General features: G+C 38.1%; 2 protein-coding genes and 1 pseudogene across 6 annotated transcripts in view; 1 reads left to right on the forward strand and 2 right to left on the reverse strand.

Annotated features, from left to right (window-relative positions):
* Kpna5 (karyopherin alpha 5 (importin alpha 6)) overlaps window positions 1–109 on the reverse strand; it is a 33,368-nt gene extending 33,259 nt beyond the window's left edge. The window contains exon 1 of the mRNA XM_013032783.1: window positions 106–109. Within this exon, the coding sequence (XP_012888237.1) occupies window positions 106–109 (4 nt within the window). The remainder of the gene's footprint in view (window positions 1–105) is intronic.
* Window positions 110–426: 317 nt separating this feature from the next.
* Window positions 427–21,627, forward strand: part of Zufsp (zinc finger with UFM1-specific peptidase domain) — a 23,588-nt gene continuing 2,387 nt past the window's right edge. The window contains exons 1-9 of one of the 5 annotated variants that reach the window (XM_013032833.1): window positions 427–661; window positions 4,510–5,061; window positions 7,935–8,039; window positions 10,047–10,168; window positions 12,682–12,850; window positions 17,909–18,097; window positions 18,377–18,542; window positions 19,941–20,092; window positions 21,037–21,257. In XM_013032833.1, coding sequence (XP_012888287.1) covers window positions 4,515–5,061; window positions 7,935–8,039; window positions 10,047–10,168; window positions 12,682–12,850; window positions 17,909–18,097; window positions 18,377–18,542; window positions 19,941–20,092; window positions 21,037–21,257 — 1,671 coding nt within the window. In that variant the 5' untranslated portion in view covers window positions 427–661; window positions 4,510–4,514. Of the gene's footprint in view, window positions 662–2,439; window positions 2,656–2,893; window positions 3,000–4,509; window positions 5,062–7,934; window positions 8,040–10,046; window positions 10,169–12,681; window positions 12,851–17,908; window positions 18,098–18,376; window positions 18,543–19,940; window positions 20,093–20,230; window positions 20,989–21,036; window positions 21,258–21,627 lie in introns of those variants that run through there. The other 4 variants (XM_013032832.1, XM_013032831.1, XM_013032835.1 and 1 more) reach the window with 4 other exon arrangements.
* LOC105998182 lies at window positions 18,552–19,899 on the reverse strand (annotated as a pseudogene).

The raw sequence follows: 21,627 nt of genomic DNA on the forward strand, positions 1-21,627 counted from the left end.
CGCCGGGGACCCCGCTGCAAACCCGGTGGTCCCGCTAACTACCGCCCCCCCCGGAGAGTCCAAGCGCTAGAATCCCCCCAACCTGGCCTACGTCACCCCACTTACCCATGGAAGTGGAACTCTCCGGCACCCTGACCTGCGGGTCCCCGGCGGCGACGTCCGCGGCGGATAGCAGAACGATAGGCACTGCTCCCTCAGAGCCCCCGAGCGCAGTCCAAGATGGCGGCCACCTGCGCCCCTTCCCCGAGACCCCGCCGCTCGCTTCCCAGAAGCCCTTGCTATCCGCGGCGGCCGCGGCGGTGGAGGCGGCAGGGGGCGTGGCTATAGAAGGGGAGGCGTGGCTCCGATTGTGGGCGGGGCGGAGAAAAGCGCGCTGTGTGTGGAGACCTCTCCTACCGCTTAGCTCCTCTCTCACTTTTTCAGTTCAGTTTCTCATTCCCAGTAGCGAGGCCGTCACGGATCCTCTGCGTACCCACAAGGAATGAGTTCTCATCGGGTCACCAATTCATCCGTCCGTCAGTCTGTCCTACAGTGCAGTGCTGATTGAGAAGTCTAATCTTTGACACGCACCTTTTTGGAGAGGGGGTAATCCAACAGTCCAAGACACCTGGTAAAAATTTTTGGTGGAGTGTGAATGGCTTGATTTTGGTTGGCCTCTCAGGTGGTTACTGCTCATTCTAGCTTCCAGAATTTGTAAGCACTCGTTAGTTGTTTATTTTTATTTATTTATTGGGTCCAGTCGTGGGGCCTGAACTCTGGGCCTGGGCGCTGTCCCTCAGCAATTCAGCTAAAAGCTAGCGCTTTACCACTTAAGCCACAGCACCACTTGTGGCTTTTTCCACTTATGTGGTGCTGAGGAATCCGAACCCAGGGCCTCAGGCATGCAAGGCAAGTACTCTACCACTGAGCCACCTTCCCAGCCCTATTTTTGTTCTTATACTGTTATTTTAGTAGATTGTTGAGAAGCAAAGAAATACAAATGTCCTGTTCAGTGTTCCGTGTTTAACCATAAACCCACAGAATAATTTGCTGTTCTTGAAACAGGGTCTTGACCTATGACTCAGGTCAACCTGGAACTCATGATCAAACAGTCCTGCCTCAGTCTCCTGACCTTATATTGCACATCCATCAGATCATGCCATTCTTCTGTTTAGATATTCAGTAGTATTCTAGAAGGTCCTAGGTGATTTGACTAGTGTCTATAACTCTGACCTAATTTTATAATCACTCTTCCCCTTCTCCCTAATATTATATTCTGTTGACTACTTGTTCTTTTTTGAGTCATCTAAGTCTGCCTTCCTATTGTTTTAGCTAAATGAAATGTTGCAAGATTTATTCATCAGCTCCTTTACCTCCACAACAAGACTTTTTCTAATAACGCTAGTTTTATCTTTAACTCAGTTTTGCTTTATAGCTTTTTTTTTCTTTTTCTTTTTGTCGGTCGTGGGGCCTGAACTCTGGGCCTGGGCACTGTCCTCAGCTCTTCAGCTCAAAGCTAGGTCCCCACCACTTGAGCTACAGCGCCACTTCCGGCTTATTTCTGCTTATGTGTGCTGAAGAATCGAACCCAGGGCCTCATGGTAAGGCAAGCACTCTACCACTGAGTCATCTTCCCAGACCTTTATCACTAGTTTCTTTTCACTATCTCACAAGCTTTGGGGCTGGGGGTTTAGCCCAGCAGAAGGGCGCGCAAGGCCCTGGGTTCGGTTCTCAGCTCTGGAAGAAAAAAAAAAAGCTACGAGAATGTAAGCTTCAAAAGTTCTGTATTTTGGTTACTATCGCAGCTCCAGTGCCAAGCATAATGGTTCTTATGGGCGATCTTTACTGTTGAATAAATAACAACTGGGAGAGAAATATAAATATGTACATATGATCTTGTAACCTTGAAAAAAATGACTTGTCTTAGTTATTTTGAATCTATAGAACTTAATTTGGGCTTGACATGTTGTAATTATGTAACTCCTCTACTAATACAAAGAATAGCCTGTAACTCAATAAAGCTCTAAATAAAGAAGTATAGACACATTTGCCCTAGCATCGGGCCTTATGAAGTTTCTCAGACCTTAACATTTTCTGGATCTGAGCCGGGCACTGGTGGCTCACGCCTGTAATCCTAGTTACTTAGGAGGCTGAGGTCTGAGGATCATGGTTCAAAGCCAGCCTGGGCAGGAAAGTCCTTGAGACTCATCTCCAGTTACCACCAGAAAGCCGGAAGTGGTGCTGTGGCTGTGGTAAAGCGGTAGTCTTGAGCTCTGGTTCAAGCCCCAGGACCAGCAACAAAATAAAAACAAAATTCTGGGTCTAGTTTGTCTAGTAGTAAACCAGGAGGGAGAAGAAGTGTGGGGGGGGGGGGGGAGGGAAGCGCGAAAGAGATGAATAAAAAAGACTACAACTCCCAGAATGCACTACAGACCCGCGTGGAGCAGGGCATGCTGGGATTCCTTTCCTTCCAGGGCTGGAAGTGCTTTGTGTTTTTGAGTCTTCGTTTCATTTCGCGGTCAGCTGTATTTTGAGTGCGTGGCGGTCGTCTTTCTCGTCTGGAGAGGGGCTGGGCGCCACGCTCGGACTCCTCTGCCTACGAGGCCGCGGCGATTGCGGCGGCGGGACCCGGAGCGGGTGGAGTGCAGCACGGTGTCGGAGCCGCTCGGTTTCCGGGTGGGTGGACGCCGACGGTGGCGTCTTGGTTCCCGGGCTTCGAGCTCCGGCTCTGGGACGCGTCTGAACTGTCTCTCGTGTCCTCGCTCGGGACGTTGGGGCCCACTCGGGACGTTGGGGCCTACCCAGGCCCGGCTGCGCGCCTTCCGGCCCTCCCCACCCCCTCCGGGCCCCGCACCTGCTACCGGCCTAGGCCGATTTCCCTCTCGCTGCGGAGGCCCTCGGGGTCTGGAGGTCTCCTCTCCGAGAAGAGGAGACACTGGGGAGTCGAGACACCGCCCTTGTAGAAGTAGAAACTAGTTTTTACCTGTCTGGAGAGAAAGGAGGAGCAGAAGGACAGCAATGTAGGGAGGTTTTGTAAAGCTAAGTTTTTCTGTAAACGGAGGGAACAACGTTCTCTGTTCTTGTGTGGGTTTTTTTCCCGAAGTACTTAGCTGAACGGTGTAGGAGAGTGGTGGTTGTGATTGCTTCTCTTGTTTTTCACCTTCATGTTACTAGCCCCTAAAGTCTACAAGAGATTGGCCAACCTAATGTAACCCATTTTGTAGACTGACACTGGAAGAGATGAGAAAGCCAGAGTGATAGGACCTGAGGCCCGAAGTCGGTTATCTAGGCTAGGAAGTGCTGTTTCCTACTGTTGGTGTGCTTTCGGCTGAGAGTACAAGCTGTGGAGCAGACTGTACTAGCACTTTGAATACCACCATTTTCTGAGATCGATTAGCGCCAGGGTTTCCTTATGTGTGGACTGATAGAGTAGTCTTTATTAAACGTGTAAAGCTGTTGAAGTGTTATTAGTGTTGATTCTCACATTAGGACATATTTATACTCCCTCACAGTTTAATAAGTTTTAAAGTATTTTATGCGACTTAGTAGCTGGGCACGTATTTTTTTTTAAATCTATCTATCTTACACTGTGTGTGTGGGGGGGGGGGGGTCGAACCTAAGGACTCAAGTTTGCTTCTCTTCTGTAGTTGAGCCCCAATTACCTCTCTACCACTTGAGCTGTGCCTCCAGCCCTGCTTTTTGCTGGAAACAGAGAAGTCTAGCAGACTTTTCTGTCCAGGCCGGCCTTGAACTGTAATCTTCTGAATCTCAACCTCTTGATTATAGCCATGAGATTGGCTGGATAGCTTTTTAAACATAATTCTTTCTTATTTTTAAATATTTCATCCTTCACGTTATTTTGTTTTATTGCTTGCACTGAATTCTTGAAATTATAAATATGGACATGAGGTACAGGTTAAGTGTTCCTTATTTAAAATGCGCAGCATCAGAAATATTTCTAATTTTTGAATTTTTTTTACAATTTTGGAGTGCTTATGTATGCATAATAAGATGTTTTGGGGATGAGACAATTCTAAACACAAAGTTCACTTTTGTGTCATATGTAGTGCACATAGCCCAAAGGTGAATTTATACACTGTTTTCAGTATGCCTGTGTTTTGACTGCCACCTTTTACGTGAGGTCAGATACTGAATTTTCTAGTTGTGGCATGTCAGCCCTTAAACTTCTCAAATTTTGAGAAGTGCAGATGTGGCTCAGATGGTAGAGCTCCAACTTTGAGCAAAAAATTTAAGAGAGAGCAAGGCCCTGAGTGTAAGCCCCAGGACCAGCATCAAAAACACAAAACAAAGATGTTCAGATTTTGAAGCATTTGGAGTATGAGTGTTTTATCATTCTGATAAAATTTTGTTTGAGATTTATAAAGTTGTATATTTTGGAACAGTAAATACACTGGAAATTTTTCCACTAAAATACAACAGTACCAAAGAATTGTCATATCATTTTGTGAAATGTATTTTCCTTTAAATCCTGGCTTTGAAACTTAAAAATGATATTGTGTTCTTTTCTAGCTACCATGCTTTGCTGTGATATTTGTGGTGAAACAGTAGCTTCAGAACCTGATATGAAGACTCACCTCCTAATTGTTCACATGGAAAATGAAATTACTTGTCCGTTTTGCAAGTTGTCGGGGGTAAATTATGATGAGATATGTTTTCATATTGAAACAGCTCATTTTGAGCAGAATACAGTAGAAGGAAATTTTGAGAGGACAGACACAACACAGTTTGGGATTTCAGATAACAAGGACAATACCCTACAGAGTACTGGGGAAGTTAATTCAAGTGATCATTCGGCATGTGCATCTAACCCTCCAAAAAGTTCAGCGCAAAGCCTGCCTAAAGATGTTCCTTTAAAACAGGAAGCCTTTTACTCAGAAAACTTAACAGAATCTAGAAAAATGCTGAAAAGCAGGGAAAAGCAGTCTGGATTGTCTGAAATAAAAGGATCAACTTATGAAGCAGTGTATAGTCTTCCTGACTGTCCATTTTGTGGCAAAGTAGAGGCATGTAGTGACGATATGGAAATCCACATGAAAACAAAACATGCCAATGTTTTGGAAGGTTGAGTATTTATTATAAATAATTATAACTAACAGTCTCCTCAGTATGTGGTCTCCTAGAAGTTGTGTTTTTTTTTAAAGTCAGATGGCTGTAAATATGCTTTAAAATCCAGCTCATGTCCATAACATTGCTTATTTGCAATTACTGCAATATAAAAATACAATTATGAAAAAAATATTGATGCAGATACAAAATGTTTTAACTACATTTAAAATAATTGCAGAAATGTCCTAATTTTCAGAGGATAAACTTCTATTCAGTTAGTGAATTCTGGTTTGACTCTGTTATGGTCAGGGAATTATATCATGTATAATAACTCCTTTGAATCTATGGAGCCTTGTTTTGTAGCTAAAGTTATTAATGATCTATCTTGGTATATCTCCTGGGTTCTTGAAATAAGTAAAAAGTATATTCTGCTTTGTTGGGTAGAATTCTGTATGTGTCAGATAGATTGTGTTGTTTTATGTTCAGATTATTTTCCTTGCTCAATTCTTATCTAGTAGTTCTGTCAGTTTTTGAGAAGAAATTGTTGAAATCTCCATTTGTAATGATGAATTTGTTTTTTCTTCCAGCTCTTATATTTGAGTTTTAAGAGTTCTTTGGGTATTTTTGATACAAATTTTTTATCAGACTCGTGTTTTGCAAATACTTTCTCCAGTATATGTATATGACTGATATTTTTGCTTTTTATACAGTACAAGTTTGGTTTTTGTTTTTTGCTGGTCCTGTGGCTTGACCTCTTTTGCCACTGTCCCTGAGCTTCTTTTACTCAAGGCTAGCACTCTATCTCTTAAGTCACAGTGCCACTTCTGGGATTCACACAGTCTCAACAGATTTTCATGCCAGAGCTAGCTTTGAACCATGATCCTCAGATCTCAGTCCCCTGAGAACAGGATTACAGGTGTGAGCCACCAGCACCCAGCTTACAGTAGACATTTTTTAATTTTTATGCAACACATCTTTATTTCATCTTTGTGGGTCATGCTTTTGGTATTGTATCTGAAAACTCTACCAATTCTAAAAGTTTTAGAGATTTGCATTTAGCTTAACTCATTTGAATTAAATTTTGCAAGACTTTTTTTTTTTTTTGTAAAAGACATAAAGTTGGTGTTTAGGTTCTTTTTTAATGCTGTTCCCTGACTGTAAGTGAAATGTCTTTTTCAGTTAATTTCCTCTGTTGTATATGCCATATATTTTGTCTGTTTTCTATGTCATGTGCTTTTTCAATTGCTTCTATTTTTGTTCACATATGTTGACTTCTGTTGTTTTTTAAATATTTTTCCAGTATAATCCTTAACTTCAGCTTAATCCATAGGTTATTGCTTACTTCACTTTTATGCAGGACTTAAATTTTGTTTTCTGTTTATTATCTAAAGCAGAGTTCTGGACTTTTGAGGGCCTAAAGCACTCTCACATTTTCTTGAAAATGTTTATGTTCTCCTTTTCATATTTATTTTATTCTATTTAAATTGTGTGTATCTGTATACTGGGCTTAACACTGACTTTTTTGTATTTTAGAAGTTTTTACATCTCTCTGTGGACCAGTTTCCTAATCTTAATTTTTATTTAGTTGGCTATTATTCATTGTCTTACTTTTAATAGCCATAATTTTGTAACATACCATTAATATCAGACAGGGAAGTTCTTCCCTTTTTCTTCATTTTCAGTATTAACTGACAAGTTCACTTTATGGTTTTGCTTGAGTTTTAGAAAAATTTTTCAAGTCCTATGAGAATATTGTTGAAATATTACTTGATATTAGATCAGGATATATCTTCACAGTAATCCATCAAGGTGGCATGAATTTTTATTTTCTTTAGAAATTGTGTTAGTTTTATTCCTATGTAGATTATAGTTTCTATTGCTTATGAGTTGGATGTTTTATCTAATTAACTCTTGCAAGTTTGTTGACATACTATCAAATTTAGTTTATAACTATATCTAGTCTTATTTCTAATTTGTTGTTCATTGATCCCATCAGTTTTCTAAGTAGATGCTGTTAATGACTGCTATTATGGGCTAGTACAACAATTCCCACTGTTGAGAAATGCTTGATACCAAACTATTGGCACACTATTTTGAAAGTTTCTCAGTGTCAAGTATGTCAGTTATAATAGTATCAGGAGTCTGCATGTTTAGTTGAATAAGTAAATACTTGTTGTCATTAGAGGTACAAAAATCGAATGGAGTGGGTTTTAACTAATGCTTATATACAGTATATGGAGCAAGGCATTTTATAGATATTGAAGGTATTTTATCTAGTTGTTTTATTTATTTTCTCCACAGGGAACACGTGGAATCTAGACTGAAAAACAATCATGAGGGAGATGGATGAATGACAAAACTTTTAGGATCAACTTATGTATTCTATATCATAGGTTTTAATTAAGCTAGATACTTTATAGTTGTAAAATACACAAAAAATATGATGAAGATTGTTTGAAATAGACTATTTCAGAGATTGGTCAGCTAATACTGATGATAATCAAGAATAAAATAATGTTACTGAGTGTCTAAGTTAGGGTGAAGGGAAAGGATTGTTGGAAGTAAAAGCAAAGAACCACCTCACTGGCATATTGAAGTAGCTAAAAATGATCACAGTGTAAGGACTTTGGATTCGGGTGCTGAAATCTTTGTAAATGAAAGAAAGTGTCCACCATTTCAGAAAATCCTAGCCACCAAGAAGGGGAATAGGATGCTATAGTCTAGTGACATAAGTTTTTGAAGAAGAAAAAAGAAAACTTACTTGAAAGTGCTAAAAGGAAGCATAGTTGACATCTCTTCTATTTCTAGGGTCCTGAATTGCATATGTATTATGAAGCTTTCTTATCTCGTGTCAAAATAAATCAGCTTTCTTCTGCCTCTTAATACAGATCAACCACTCTATGACTGTCCTATGTGTGGGCTCCTTTGTACAAATTACAGTATTCTCCAGGAACATGTCAACTTGCATTTAGAAGAAAGCACCTATAGACAAGGTATGTTTATGCATTTGAAGTTAAAAATACCTTATTTAATTTCTACTTCTTGCGTTTTTCTCTGGAGCAACAATATATAATTTGAGAGAACTCCTTTATCAGATAGAAATAACTCAGCTTCAGCTTAGTATTTAGCCAGTAAAACTGCTAAACTAGGAAGTTGCCAATGAGACTTAAAATTTTTTAATTGCACATGAAGTATACAGATTCTATTTTGTTTGTTTTTGAAGGTGTATAGATAATCCTAGCAATGCAAGGGTCTTTAGCATTTAATATCAGTGATCTAATACCAGTATCAGTGATCTCCATGCACATTACCTGCTTGCCCAACCTAACCCCAAGAGAAGAATTACTGGAGCAAAGAGAGAATAGTCTACTTTGAATGTCTCCTACTTAACTCCATTTGGTCTTCTACATTCCTTTGGGAAAATTGCAAGGAAGTAGGTAGAAGCTCTTCCTTCTTGCTCAGAGTATGATTGGCTTTATATGTATATTATACTGTAAGCCTGTAGTAGGTTGTGAAGAAAGATATGGTCCCAGCACATCACTACATATAGCCTCAGGGTATGGGAGGAAATAAACAAATTTTGGATTACATGCCTTGAGATTTAGTGGAAAGAGGACCAAATGGGAAGATGTGGCATCAGGTGAGAGATTTGAGAAGGAAAACTATTTGGTTGCTTAATTAAACGACCAGTTTGGAGGCTGGATATAACTTGTCTGTTTTGAGGAATGCCAGGAAAACAGATAAAGTATTGCTTGTGGGTGTGCCTCAGTGAGGATGTTTCCAGAAGAAATTGGTCAGTAAACTGATTGGGGAAGACCTTTCCTAGATGTGGGCAGGTCTTATCCAATTAAGTTGAAAGTACAGGGAGACCAGGAAAGGCTAAGTAGGTGCAGACTCACTTTGGCTCTTCCTTTTTGATTGGAACCTATTTCTCTTGCTGCCCCCCTGGTAATCAGATTCTTCATTCATCCTTTTTACTCAGGGACTTGCATAGTTGGTCCTTCTTCCAGGACTCTTGAGCCTTTGGACTTAAACTAAGGCTGCCACCCTTACTTTCCTAGCCCTGGGCCTCCAGTTACTTGAACCTCACGATTGGTTTCTTTGTCTAGGCTTCAGATGACCTATCGAAGAATCTATCTCCTCATGATGTATACACAGTTCTTCCCCCACTCTCTCTTCTTCCCTCACATCTCCCCTACCTCCTCTCTGTTCAGTTTCTCCGTAGGTTCTTGACTAATATAGATATGAGGGAGAGAAGATACAAGCCAGAAGGCACTGATCCTGAAGGCCACTGGGAGAGAGGAAGCAGGGCAGGATGTTGTACAGTTACACAATTTGTTTGAGGCTAAAAGTATTTACCACCTGTACTTTACAAATGTATACTTTTATGTGCCTTTGTTACTTAGTATTGCTTTGAGAAACAAATCTGCTATACTTGCATTAAGAAGCATCAGTGGGACTAAGAATGTGGCTTAGTGGTAATGTGCTTGCCTAGTATGCATGAAGCCCTGGGTTTGATTCCTCAGTACCACATAAACAGAAAAGGCTGGAAGTGGTGCTGTTGGCTCAAATGGTAGAGGTCTTGTCTTGAGCACAGAGAGGCTCTGGAATAGAGCCCAGGCCCTGAGTTCAAGCCCCAGGACCAGTTTTAAAAAAAAAAAAGCATCAATGGGAATGTGTTACTTAACCATTTTAAATTTTATTTTCTCAATAGATAGTAATACCTACTTCATAAAGTTGTCATGAAGATGAAATCAGGTAACTAATGAATAGTGCTTGTGTAGTTTAAGCACTCAGTGATATTTTTTATTTAGATGTATGTCATTCCCTTAGCAGTTCTGCCAGATTTGTGCTCCATGGTTCTATGACAGCATAGGCATGAATGAACAGCAAATAATAATATTGACTGTACAAAATATTTCCTACTAAGTAAGCTCTGATTGTGTCCATTTTTAAGTTTGACTTTTTTTAAATTTTTGAACATTTAAAATATCTAATAGGCATGGATGAAGTACAGTGTTCTAGTGATCTAGAATTGGCTTTCCAGCTTCAAAAGCAAGAAGACAGAAAGAGGAAATCTGAGGAATCCAGACAAGAAATGGAAGGATTTCAAAAACTACAGGTATAATGATTAATAGCATTTAGAATATGTTGCTTTGGTAGAGATCTTAGTTCTCCAATATACTTACAAGACTTCAGACTATTATTTTTGTCCTTATCATTAAGCTATTTTTCTCTATGTATAATACAGTTTATAAGAACACAATAAGTACTTATTTTGGCCAAATACAGTATCTGAAAACCTTCACATTAAATCCACAAGGTGTTATTTTAGTCCCTCCTCCTCTTTTACTTTGCAGATGAAGAAATGGGAAGAGATGGTTAAATCATTTGCCAAGGATTAGGTGGTGATATATTCAAATCTATATAATTTGATAGGACAAATTAGGGAACTGATACTCCAAATCTATTTTGATAGCTACTTAGAAATAAAAAAAAAAATTCTGGTACTAGGGTTTGAACTCAGGGCCTGGACACAGTCCCTGTGCTTTACCACTCTACCACTTTGAGTCACAGCTCCTTTTCCAGCCTGTTAGTACTAATTGGAGATCAGAGTCTCAGGGATTTTCTTGCCTGGGCTGGCTTTGAAGGGCAGGTCTCAGCCTTCTGAATAGCTAGGATTACAAGCTTATGTGTCTTCAATCTTAAATTCTTTTTTTTCTTATTTTTTTGTATTAAACTTTAACAATTTCAATTTTAGACATTCTTGTGGGGGGAGTTTGTTAGGGTTTTTTTTTATTGTTTTTTGTCTATTATTTCCTCTGGTACTAGGCCTAGAACTCTGGGTTTCATACTTGATCAGCTTATTCAACTGGCTCACTTGGCTGACACCTTACCACTTGAGCCGGCCCCCAGCCTTGCTTTTTTTGCTGATTATTTTGGAGATGGAATCTCATGATGGACTTTTCTGCCTAGGTTGACTTCAAACTTCAGTCCTCTGGACCTCACCCTTCTGTGCAGCTAGAACAGGCACAAGCCACTAGTACCTGGCTGGGCATTATTGGAATGTACTTTTTGATGATAGATTTGTCTTAGGTGGACAGTAGCAGCTGTTGAACTAAATTGGTAGCACCTTAATGGATATTATTTCCCTTTTCATTTCCTTTTTTTTTTTTTTTTGGTTGGTTATGGGGCCTGAATTCTGGACCTGGCGCTGTCCTTCAGCTCTTCTTCTCAAGGCTAGCACTCTACCACTTGAGCCACAGCGCCACTTCTGCCTTTTTCTGCTTATGTGGTGCTGAGGAATCGAACCCAGAGCCTCATGCATGCAAGACAAGCACTTTACCACTGAGCTACCTTCCCAGTGCCCTCATTTCTAACTCACAAATTTAACATATTTTTTTCTTTTGTGCTACTGCTTATTTGTTTTGTTTTTTGTTTTTGTTTTTTGCCAGTCCTGGGCTTGAACCCAGGGCCTGGACACTGTCCCTGAACTTCTTTTTTGCTCAAGGGTAGCACTCTACCATTTGAGCCACAGCACAACTTCCACCTTTTTTGTTTATGTGGTACTGAGGAGTCAAACCCAGGGCTTCATACATGCTAAGGCTACCACTCTACCACAAAGCCACATTCCCAGCCTACTACTTAGTTTTTAGTGTGTTAATAGGATAGTACAAACAAAAAAGATTTTAATCAATTAAGTTTGACAAGTTGGTATACTTCTCAAAACCTTTAATATACTGAGTGTTAAATATCTCTTCCAGACCTTTTTTGTTTTCATTTTTTGCCACACTTTACTCAAGGTATTGCCACGTAAGACTTGAGCCACACTTTCAGTCCTATTTGCTTTTAGTTTGTTTTTCAAATAAAATGTTGTACTAACTTTGCTCCAGCTGGCCTTAGACTGTGATCTTCCTGTCTCTGCCTACTAAGTAGCAGGAAATGTGGGCATATAGCACTATACCCAGCCTCCAGCTTGTTTAACCTTTAGATCTTTTTTTTTTTCTGACTTTACACATGGATAGTTCCTTGAAATATGGTTTGGAAGATATGATTTAGGATTTCTTACTCGGTGTTGATTTATTTATATGCAAAATATTTTTACCATAATTGAGAGAGAAGAAAATTGGCTTTTGCTAAGGCAAAAATGTTTTTTGAACATTGTCCAAACAAAATGTTTTGAATATTTAAAGAGGTTTATCTTGTACCTTTGCAATTATTTATATCTCAAGAAGCTTTTCCGTAGGTGGTTTTATGCATGCTATGTGAGTTCTTAGTCCAATGTACACAAATGTAAGTTCATTTACTAAACAGTCTGAATGACGATTTAGTAAGCCTTCGCAAACTAACCTCAGAACCAAAGATTGACAAGTTTTCTTAAAAACATCAACATTCAGAATTCTTTTGCCTTTAGAAGAAAGATCGGTTTAGTGTAAGGAAAGCAAGCAGGTTTTTACAAAGAAGTGCTATCATAGTTATAGAAAAATGGTTAATTATTAAGTTAGGGACTTAAAAAATGACATATAAACCATAATATTTCAGAATCAATCTCCAAATATTAAAACTGTAATAAGTTAACATCTCACTGAAGTGCAGGGACATGAAAATTAAGTAATTTGTTTTTATGTCCAAAAGCGACAATATGGTTTAGATAATTCTGGAGGATATAAACAACAGCAGTTACGGCAAATGGAAATAGAAGTAAATAGGGGACGAATGCCTCCATCTGAATTTCATAGAGTAAAAGCTGGCATGATGGAATCACTGGCTCTTGGTATTGATGATGGGCAAACAAAAACTTCTGGTAAGTACTGAAACATCACTACCATCATTTTAATAGTGCAAATGCCGCTGAAGTGATAGAAACAATTAAGCGTGTATGTTTTGATTTTGTTGTTGTTGTTGTTGTTTTGATATTTCTGGGCTTTGAACTCCTAAGTTTGCTAGGCAAGCACTCCACCACTTAGGCTGCACTTCCCACTCTCTAATTTTTATTTTATGTTTTGTCAGTTGTGAGGCTTGAACTGGAGGCCTGGGCGCTGTCTCTGAGCTCTTTTGCTCATATCGCCACTTACAGTTTTTTTAGTAATTCATTGGAGAGAAGAGTCTCATGGGGACTTTTATCCTCTTCCAACCACCATCCTCAGATCTCAGCCTCTTGAGTAGCTAGAATTATAAGTGTGAGCCACATGTGCCCGTCCCTAATTTTTTATTTTTTAAAATATTTTTTGAAGGATCTGTAGACATGTTTTTATAATAAGATAATTTATATTGTGTAATTTGTTACTGGAAATCAATCTTTGAAGTTGAGTGTTTATGATGTTCTAGATTAATGCTATCTAATAGAAATATGATGTGAGCCTCAAGGAGTTTTAAATTTCCTAAAACCATTGAAAACAAATATTTAAAAAGGTAAAAGAAGCTCCTCAACTTGAAGTGAATTGTGTTTTGATAAGCCCATTGTACACCAAAAAAAATATCCTAAATTGAAAGTGCATTTAATATAAATAAACTACTGTACATCATAGCAAGATAGTGTTCTGCAGTGTACTGGTTATTTTTTTTGGGGGGGGGGGCCGGTCATGGGGCCTGAACTCTGGGCCTGGGTGCTGTCCAGCTCTTCAGCTCAAGGCTAGCGCTCTACCACTTGAGCCACAGTGCCTCTTCCGGCTTTTTTCTTTTTTTGCTTATGTGGTACTGAGGAATCGAACCCAGGGCCTCATGCATGCAAGGCAAGCACTCTAACACTGAGCCACCTTCCCAGCCCCCAGTGTACTGGTTATTGACCAGTTATTTTCCCTAGAGTCTGTGGAGCTTGCCTTACTGCATATCCATAACTCAGGAAAGGGTCAGAGATCATGGTTTCTACTGAATGCATATTCCTTTCCTACTACTACTGTAAAGGGAACATCTTACTGAAAAAGTTATGTCAGATTTATAAAAATCAAATTTTAGGAGCTTAAACCCATGATCTCAACTTAATATCAATATTAAGATTGAGATTGCTTAATTGGTTGTGCATTTTTCTAAAATTATTACGTATTTTATACTTTATAGCACATTTCAATTAGACAGGCCACATTATAAATGCTGAATAATAACGTAGCTAGTGGCTACTCTGTTACCCCACAGTTTTGGATGTTAAGAAGTTTGTATATATTCTAGCATTTAACTCGAAATAAATATCCTTTTGTGTACTGTTATAGATTCTGAATGAGGTCATTGCGGCATAGGTTAAATAACTTCCCAAGGCAAGGTGTTACGGCTAGTTATTGACTTCTCTGGATTTATGATCAAGTCTGCTTTGTTCCAAACCAAATTTTTTAGTCTTAATCACATATGTATTTATGTCTGTAAAAATATTCTACATGTATTTAATCTACTCATACATGGACTATAATACTATGTTTAAATATACTGATTCTTGTTTCTATACTTCACTTTTTCTGCTATATCATATTTCCCTAAATGAATTCCATCTTACCTGTTTTCACAGACATAGACCTTTTAAGTTATTTCTAGTTATTTGCTTTTAAATTTACAAAAATTAGGAGTTTCTCTTAATAACTGCATTCAGAACTGAATGCTAAGTTAAAGGGTATGAACACCTTCAACTTAACCAAGTAATTATTTTCCAAAATAATTGCAATCTACATTCACACTAATGTGTGAATAATTATATGTGTGAATTAATACGGGAATACTGAGTGATTTTTTTTTTTGCCATTTAATGGAACATGAGGTGAAACATACTCTATATGTTTCTGAGTGTTTCTGAGTTAGCTGAAAGAAATTACCTATTTGCTAACTCTGTCTCTCTATATTAGCTTGTCTTTATTTTTTATTTCTGGGAGTACTTTAATTGTTCAAGAAACTAATCCTTTGTTAGGTAAATAAATGTAAATACAAGACTACAAGTCTATGATTTGCCTTTAAATGTTGAATGTGCAGTTAATTAGAAGTTAATTTTTTTTCTCTGTTTTACTTTCCCCTCCTTTTAGGTGGGTACATGTGTTTGAGCTCAACCTCACAATTGCCTGTCTTTTTGCTAGAGGTGTGGCTCAAGTGGTAGAACTACTTATTTTGGAGATGGATTCTGGCAGACTTTTCTGCTCTGTTTGGCCTGGAACTGTAATCCTATGGATCTCAGCTTTCTGAATAACTAGAATTACAGACATGAACCACTAGCCTCTGACATATTTTGATTTTTAATTTCACTAGGAATTGTAGGAGGGGTAGGTGGGAAGATAGGAATCTTTTTTTTTTTTCACTTGTAAAAACATTTCTTTTTTTTTTTTTTGTCGGTCGTGGGGCTTGAACTCTGGGCCTGGGCACTGTCCTTCAGTTCTTCAGCTCAAGGCGAGCGCTCTACCACTTGAGCCACAGCACCACTTCCGGTTTTCTAGTGGTTTATTGGAGATAGGAGTCTCACAGTCTCTCCTGCCCAGGCTGGCTTTGAACCGTGATCCTCAGATCTCAGCCTCCTGAGTAGCTAGGATTATAGGCGTGAGCCACCAGCGCCCGGCTGTAAAAACATTTCTAAGGGTTCATTTATTTCAATACCAATTATTGAGCCTTTGTTATCTCTATTTATTTGTAATATCACATATTATATATTTTTATATCCAGGAATCTGTTCTGAAAACTTTTTTTTAACTTCATGGGTTTCCATGTTAAAAAAGTATAATGTGTCACAAGACATTCCAGCTGATTGAAATATGAACCATTAGGGTACAGGGGAAAAAAACATAAAAATGTCTACTTATATTAGTGTTCTATAGTACATTAGTGCATATAGCTTAAAATAAAAATATATAAGAATAAATGGCATTATTCCCCATCTTTTTTATAAACTTCATTGAAATTTAGAAGTGATTGATTTGGTGGCAAAGATTTTTATTATTCTATAAGTTGATTGAAACAACTATCTCTTGGTGTCCATTTATGATATATACTTGCAATTTTGTTTGTATTTTAATAACAAACAAAAGTAAATTAATTTGGAAAATAAAATACTTGATTATGGGAAAATTTTCCCTTAAATCAGTTACATGATGTGATTACTGAGGCAGTTACCCAATAGCAAAGTACTCCTAATTGTATGTAATAAGGATACCTATGTATACCAAAGTTTACATTTGTCCTGCTCTTTACTCACAACATTTAGAACTCAGTTGTAAACATTTTAATTTTCTTTTTCTTTAAGTGCAAGTCTATTTTTCTCAGTTTTTTGGAAATGGTTAAAATGATCTGTATTTCTGTTCTTTATATACTAAGCATGACAACTACTATAGGTTCCTTTTGACTAATTTATTCACCTTTTATCTACCTTCTTAAAGACCAAAACAAAAAAAAAAAAAAAAACCACTTTTCTTATCCCCTTCATCCAAGTTTAAAATAGTGATTTTCCTTTTTGGTACACCACATTATGAGAAAGAATGGCCTACATAAGACTACCGATAGGCCTTCACAGAATCTACGGAGTAAATAAAATATACACAAGGAGCTAGAATATTCTAATATGTCAGAATGTAATCTGGAAGTACTAGGAGTCACAAAGAATAAATGCAGTGATTGTTCAGAAAAAGGACCTCTGAAGGCAAGAGTATTTGATCCTTTAAGGATCTTATGTGTAGGATTCTAACTATAAGGTGATTGTTCTAATTGGAGGAAAGGGACAAAATCAGGTATATCATTTTTTTCCCACCTGCACTAGGAATTGAAGGCCTTGTGCATACTCGCTCACTTGCTTGATAGCTGGCTGGCTACTGGCTAGCAGTGTGGTTATGATGCCTCTGGCCTACCTTTTTTTTTTTTTTGTAATTGTTTGTTTGTTTGTTTGTCATGGGACCTGAACTCTGGGTCTGGGCGCTGTCCTTCAGCTCTTCATCTCAAGGCTAGCACTGTACCATTTGAGCCACAGTGCTACTTCTGGCTTTTTTCTGCTTATGTGATGCTGAGGAATCGAACTCAGGGCCTCATGCATGTGAGGCAAGCACTCTACCACTGAGCCACCTTCCCGTGGCCTACCTTCTTGCTTATTTTAGAGAGAGTTTCACAAACTCTTCTGCCCAGGCTGGCTTCAAACAGTGATCCTGCAGATTTCAGCCACCTGAAAAACTAGGATTACAGACATCATCTCCAGACTCTTGGGATGAATATTGTCTTAATAACATTTATTTATCCATGTTATAACACTTGCAGTCTGGGTTCATGAGATTTCAAGTATTGTCACAGTTGTCTTTTTGTGTTCAGTGTTTGTTTTAGTACAAGATATGTACAAAGTGAAAGACTAGAACTGAATTAAAATACCATGGGCAAAATTTGATTGTTCAGTTAGACCAGAGTCAAGATTATGGCAAGAATAGTGATCTAAAATAAAGTTAAGGTTGAGGCTAGCTTGCTGTATAATTTCATATACCATAGATTGATACAGTCCCATGAGGTTTGCAATACTGGGGAATAACAGCTAAGGACCTTGTGCATGCTAGCTCAGGACACTGCTTATGAGCTACATGTCCACTCTTGTCTTTTGTTTGGAAGCAAATTGATCAGAATTGAGTGATTTCTGAGTGGTACCATGTATAGCAAATCAGAAATGAGGGCATGCATTTAGCAGTTGTACTTCCCTTTGCCACGTCCTACAGATACTGAGGTAATTTAATTTTATTTCAGTGTACCCAATAACACATCAGCAATAGGAAACTTGGATTATAACAAGAACATAAACTTGAGGGTTATATCAGAAAGAAGATTAAAAAAATGGATGGAGTGATAGGATTTAGCTGTAGAGCTGGAGGTTGATGTTAGAAATATATAATATAGCTCTTTCTAAATCCTCTTAATTTCTTTTCTATTTTAGGGATTATTGAAGCTCTTCATAGATACTATCAGAACATTGCCACAGATGTGAGGCATGTGTGGCTTTCTGCAGTGGTGGATCATTTTCATTCATCTTTAGGTGACAAAGGTTGGGGATGTGGTTATAGAAACTTCCAGATGCTACTTTCATCATTATTACAAGATGATACTTTTGATGATTGCTTGAAAGGTATGCGAAATATGGTACTCGGAACTGAACAAACGATAATATCTGTGATAAGGAGTGAATTAATGCATAGCCTGAATAATGAATAGCTTTAACAAAGAAGCATTGTAGTGAAAATTTATATAAAAAAAACTAGAATTCTGGTTGGAAGGCAAGACATACTGGAAGATAACAGAAATGACTGAAAAACTAGTATAGGATCCTCTAATATAGGATATACTAGCAAACAAAATCATTAAGTGACTTGAAACAGCCTTATAACTTGTTTTTATATAATTTTAGGTATGTCTATTCCTTGCATTCCAAAAATTCAGGCAATGATTGAAGATGCGTGGAAGGAAGGTTTTGATCCTCAAGGAGCCTCTCAACTCAATAACAGGTTACAGGGAACAAAGGCTTGGATCGGAGCATGTGAAATATACACACTTCTGACCTCCCTGAGGGTGAAGTATGTACCTAGAAAGCCTCGTTAATGTTGCTGCCATAGCAGGGAACTTCTTTTGTTTTTGTAAACTTTTTTTTTTTAAACAAAGGAACAATTTAAGGATGAAATTAGATAGCATTAAAAGGAGTAAAACCCAGCAACTTATTTTCTATCTCATGCTTTCTCTACTGCCAAGTCCTGTTTTTCAGAGGCAACCATTATTTACCTTTTTCTTTTTTCTTCTTTAAGAAAAACAAATTAAAAAGTGAGTGTATTTAACTATATTCAGCTCATAATAGAGCCAGTGAGTGAAGAGAATAATGATCATGCTGATTATTGAACTGGTATGAACTGGCAATAAAGAAAGTTGGTCCAAGGAAGGTAGTAGAACTGTGTCTTGTAAGAATTAGAACTGAGGGGCTGCATAATCCTCGGACCTCCACTTGATGTTGTATCTGTGTACACGATAGGAACTCTAGGGATTTTTCAGATTCTGCCTTTAAGGTCACAGTCAGCTGTAGCCACAGTGTAACATTTGTGCTGGGTTGCTCTTTGAACTAAGCAGTCATCTGCATAGGTTCCTTTGTGTGTACATGGTCATCGTTCAAATTGTTGATCCTTGACTATTAGAACCACTCGATACTTCTGCCCCAGTTTCTCAGTTTCAGACATTACACAGTCCGTTATGCAAGGGATAGATACACTTGGCATACAGACAATCCATCATTGACTGTACTAAGTCCAGTTTGCCTTTAATGGAAAAGTTGATAAAGTTGCTATTAACCAGGATGTGGTAAGGTGGGCCCAGCTGTGTATTATATTGGAAAAATAAGCAGGAAGGATGTTTGGGGAACTTCTCTTTCCTTTAGTACATTAGGATCCTTTTTTTCTTTTTTAGGCTTTAACCTATCCTTTAAGTTTTTCATCTCTCAGACTAAGTATTCTTTTCATGGTCGCATACTTCCTTGTTTTCTTTTGCTTCCCCATATTCTCACCGCACTCTTGTCTGTTCCGGAATCATTGTCCATACGACCCTTTTGGTTTTTTTATGTGATACTGGATTTTGACCTCATTTTCGTGCTTGTTGGGAAAGTACAACTTGACCCAAGCTCCCACCTTTTTCTACCTCTAGGTTATTTTTCAGATCAGATCTTTCCCTTTTTTCCCGGGCTAGACTCAACTGCAAGTATCTCTTTAGCTATTCAAGGAGATGTTTATATGTTAGAAAAAAAATGTAACCATTAAATCAACCATCAAGCTCTTGGTTATTTAAATATATCTTCTAAGAAAATGGCAGTTTTCCAAATAGACAATAAAATTTTAATTTTTTCTTTGTTCTTTCTTTGTATATTAGATCATTATATTGATGAAAATATTTTCAAAGTACACTGTCAGTAATCCATTTTTGTCGATTCTTTATAGGTGCCGTATTATTGATTTCCACAAGCCAACTGGTCCCTTGGGTACACATCCTCGCTTGTTTGAATGGATATTGAACTATTATTCTTCAGAGAGGGAAGGGGATTCAAAGGTCGTATGTACATCTAAACCTCCTATCTATCTACAACATCAAGGTGAGTGTAACTCATAGCTAGTGGAATTAATTTATAAGACAACAAATCATCTGTTGCTTTAAGTCAGATTAAGAGATTAGAACTGAGCTGGGAGTACTGTGACGTACTCTGATTTCCAGAGCTACTTTGTCATTTCAGTACATTTTCGGGTAATGAATGATGGTATTCCTGGCTTCTAGAGGGCCTTTGTCTTCTTTCGTGGTTCATACTTTACTTCCTTCAAGTCTTTATCCAGAAGTCACTAAGATGAAGCCCTCCCCACCAGCCGTCTCCTTATATAAAAGCACAGCTCTACCCCAGACTGTCACCACTGGTATTTCCTTTACTTGTTTATCTTGTTTATAGAGGGTCTCTTTCTATTAGAATAGAAGCTCTATGAAGACAGGCACATTTGTCTGTCTTGTTTGCTGATAAATAACTTACTACTGGGATAGTGCCTGGAATGCAGATATTTAACAAATACTGTTGAATGGATGGTCTGAACTGACAGAAATAAAGTGAAACAATCACTGTTGAGGGTATGGAACATAAAGATGAAGTTCTCTATTCTGCTATTCTAGTATATTTAACTTCATTTTGTTCACCTTTTGTTTTATGCTAGGTAAATATCTAGTCCTTTCCTTTGATATTATTTCAATGAGAAATTGGGAAAGGAAAAGTGACATGTGGTAAAATAGCTGCAGAATTTTTTGTAATGGAGTCTTTAAAAATCTAAAAGTAAGCAAAAAAGTGAAAGGAAGTAGAACGAATCATTTGTTTTAAGAGATCTCAGATACATAAACATCAGAAACTAACAATGTTTATATTCTAAATGCACTTCCATATATCCACATGCTGTATAGAGTAATTATACCAGAATAATTATACAATATTTGTGTGTATAGCATAGATATTATATATATATATGCATATATGTGTGTGTATTATATATTATGTTTTCACAGGTCATAGTCGAACAGTTGTTGGAATTGAAGAGAGAAAAAATCGAACATTATGTTTACTGATATTTGATCCTGGATGTCCTTCTCCAGAAATGCAGAAATTATTAAAACAAGATATAGAGGCTAGCAGTCTCAAACAGCTTCGGAAGTTTGTGGGAAATTTAAAACACAAGCAATATCAAATAGTGGCAGTAGAGGGTGCTCTTTCCCCTGAGGAGAAAATTGTAAGTATCTCAGTATGGGAAGCTTGAGTGGGCCAAATATTATTTTTTATTTATTTTTGTTTATTTATTTTTTTTGGTCTGTCGTGAGGTCTGAATCTGGGCCTGGGTGCTGTCCCTCAGCTGTTCAGCTCCAGACTAGTGCTCTACCACTTGAGCCACAGCACCACTTCCAGCTTTTTCTGTTTATGTGGTACTGAGGAATCAAAGCCAGGGCCTCATGCATGCAAGGCAAGCACTCTACCACTGAGCCACCTTCCCAGCCCCTATTTTTTTTTGGGGGGTCCGGCCGTGGGGCTTGAACTCTGGGCCTGGGTGCTTTCCCTCAGCTCTTCAGCTCAAGGCTAGTGCTCTACCACTTGAGCCACAGCAC

The sequence above is a fragment of the Dipodomys ordii genome, unplaced genomic scaffold, assembly GCF_000151885.1.
Source record: "Dipodomys ordii isolate 6190 unplaced genomic scaffold, Dord_2.0 Scaffold157, whole genome shotgun sequence".
In the NCBI taxonomy this organism is placed as follows: Eukaryota; Metazoa; Chordata; class Mammalia; order Rodentia; family Heteromyidae; genus Dipodomys; species Dipodomys ordii.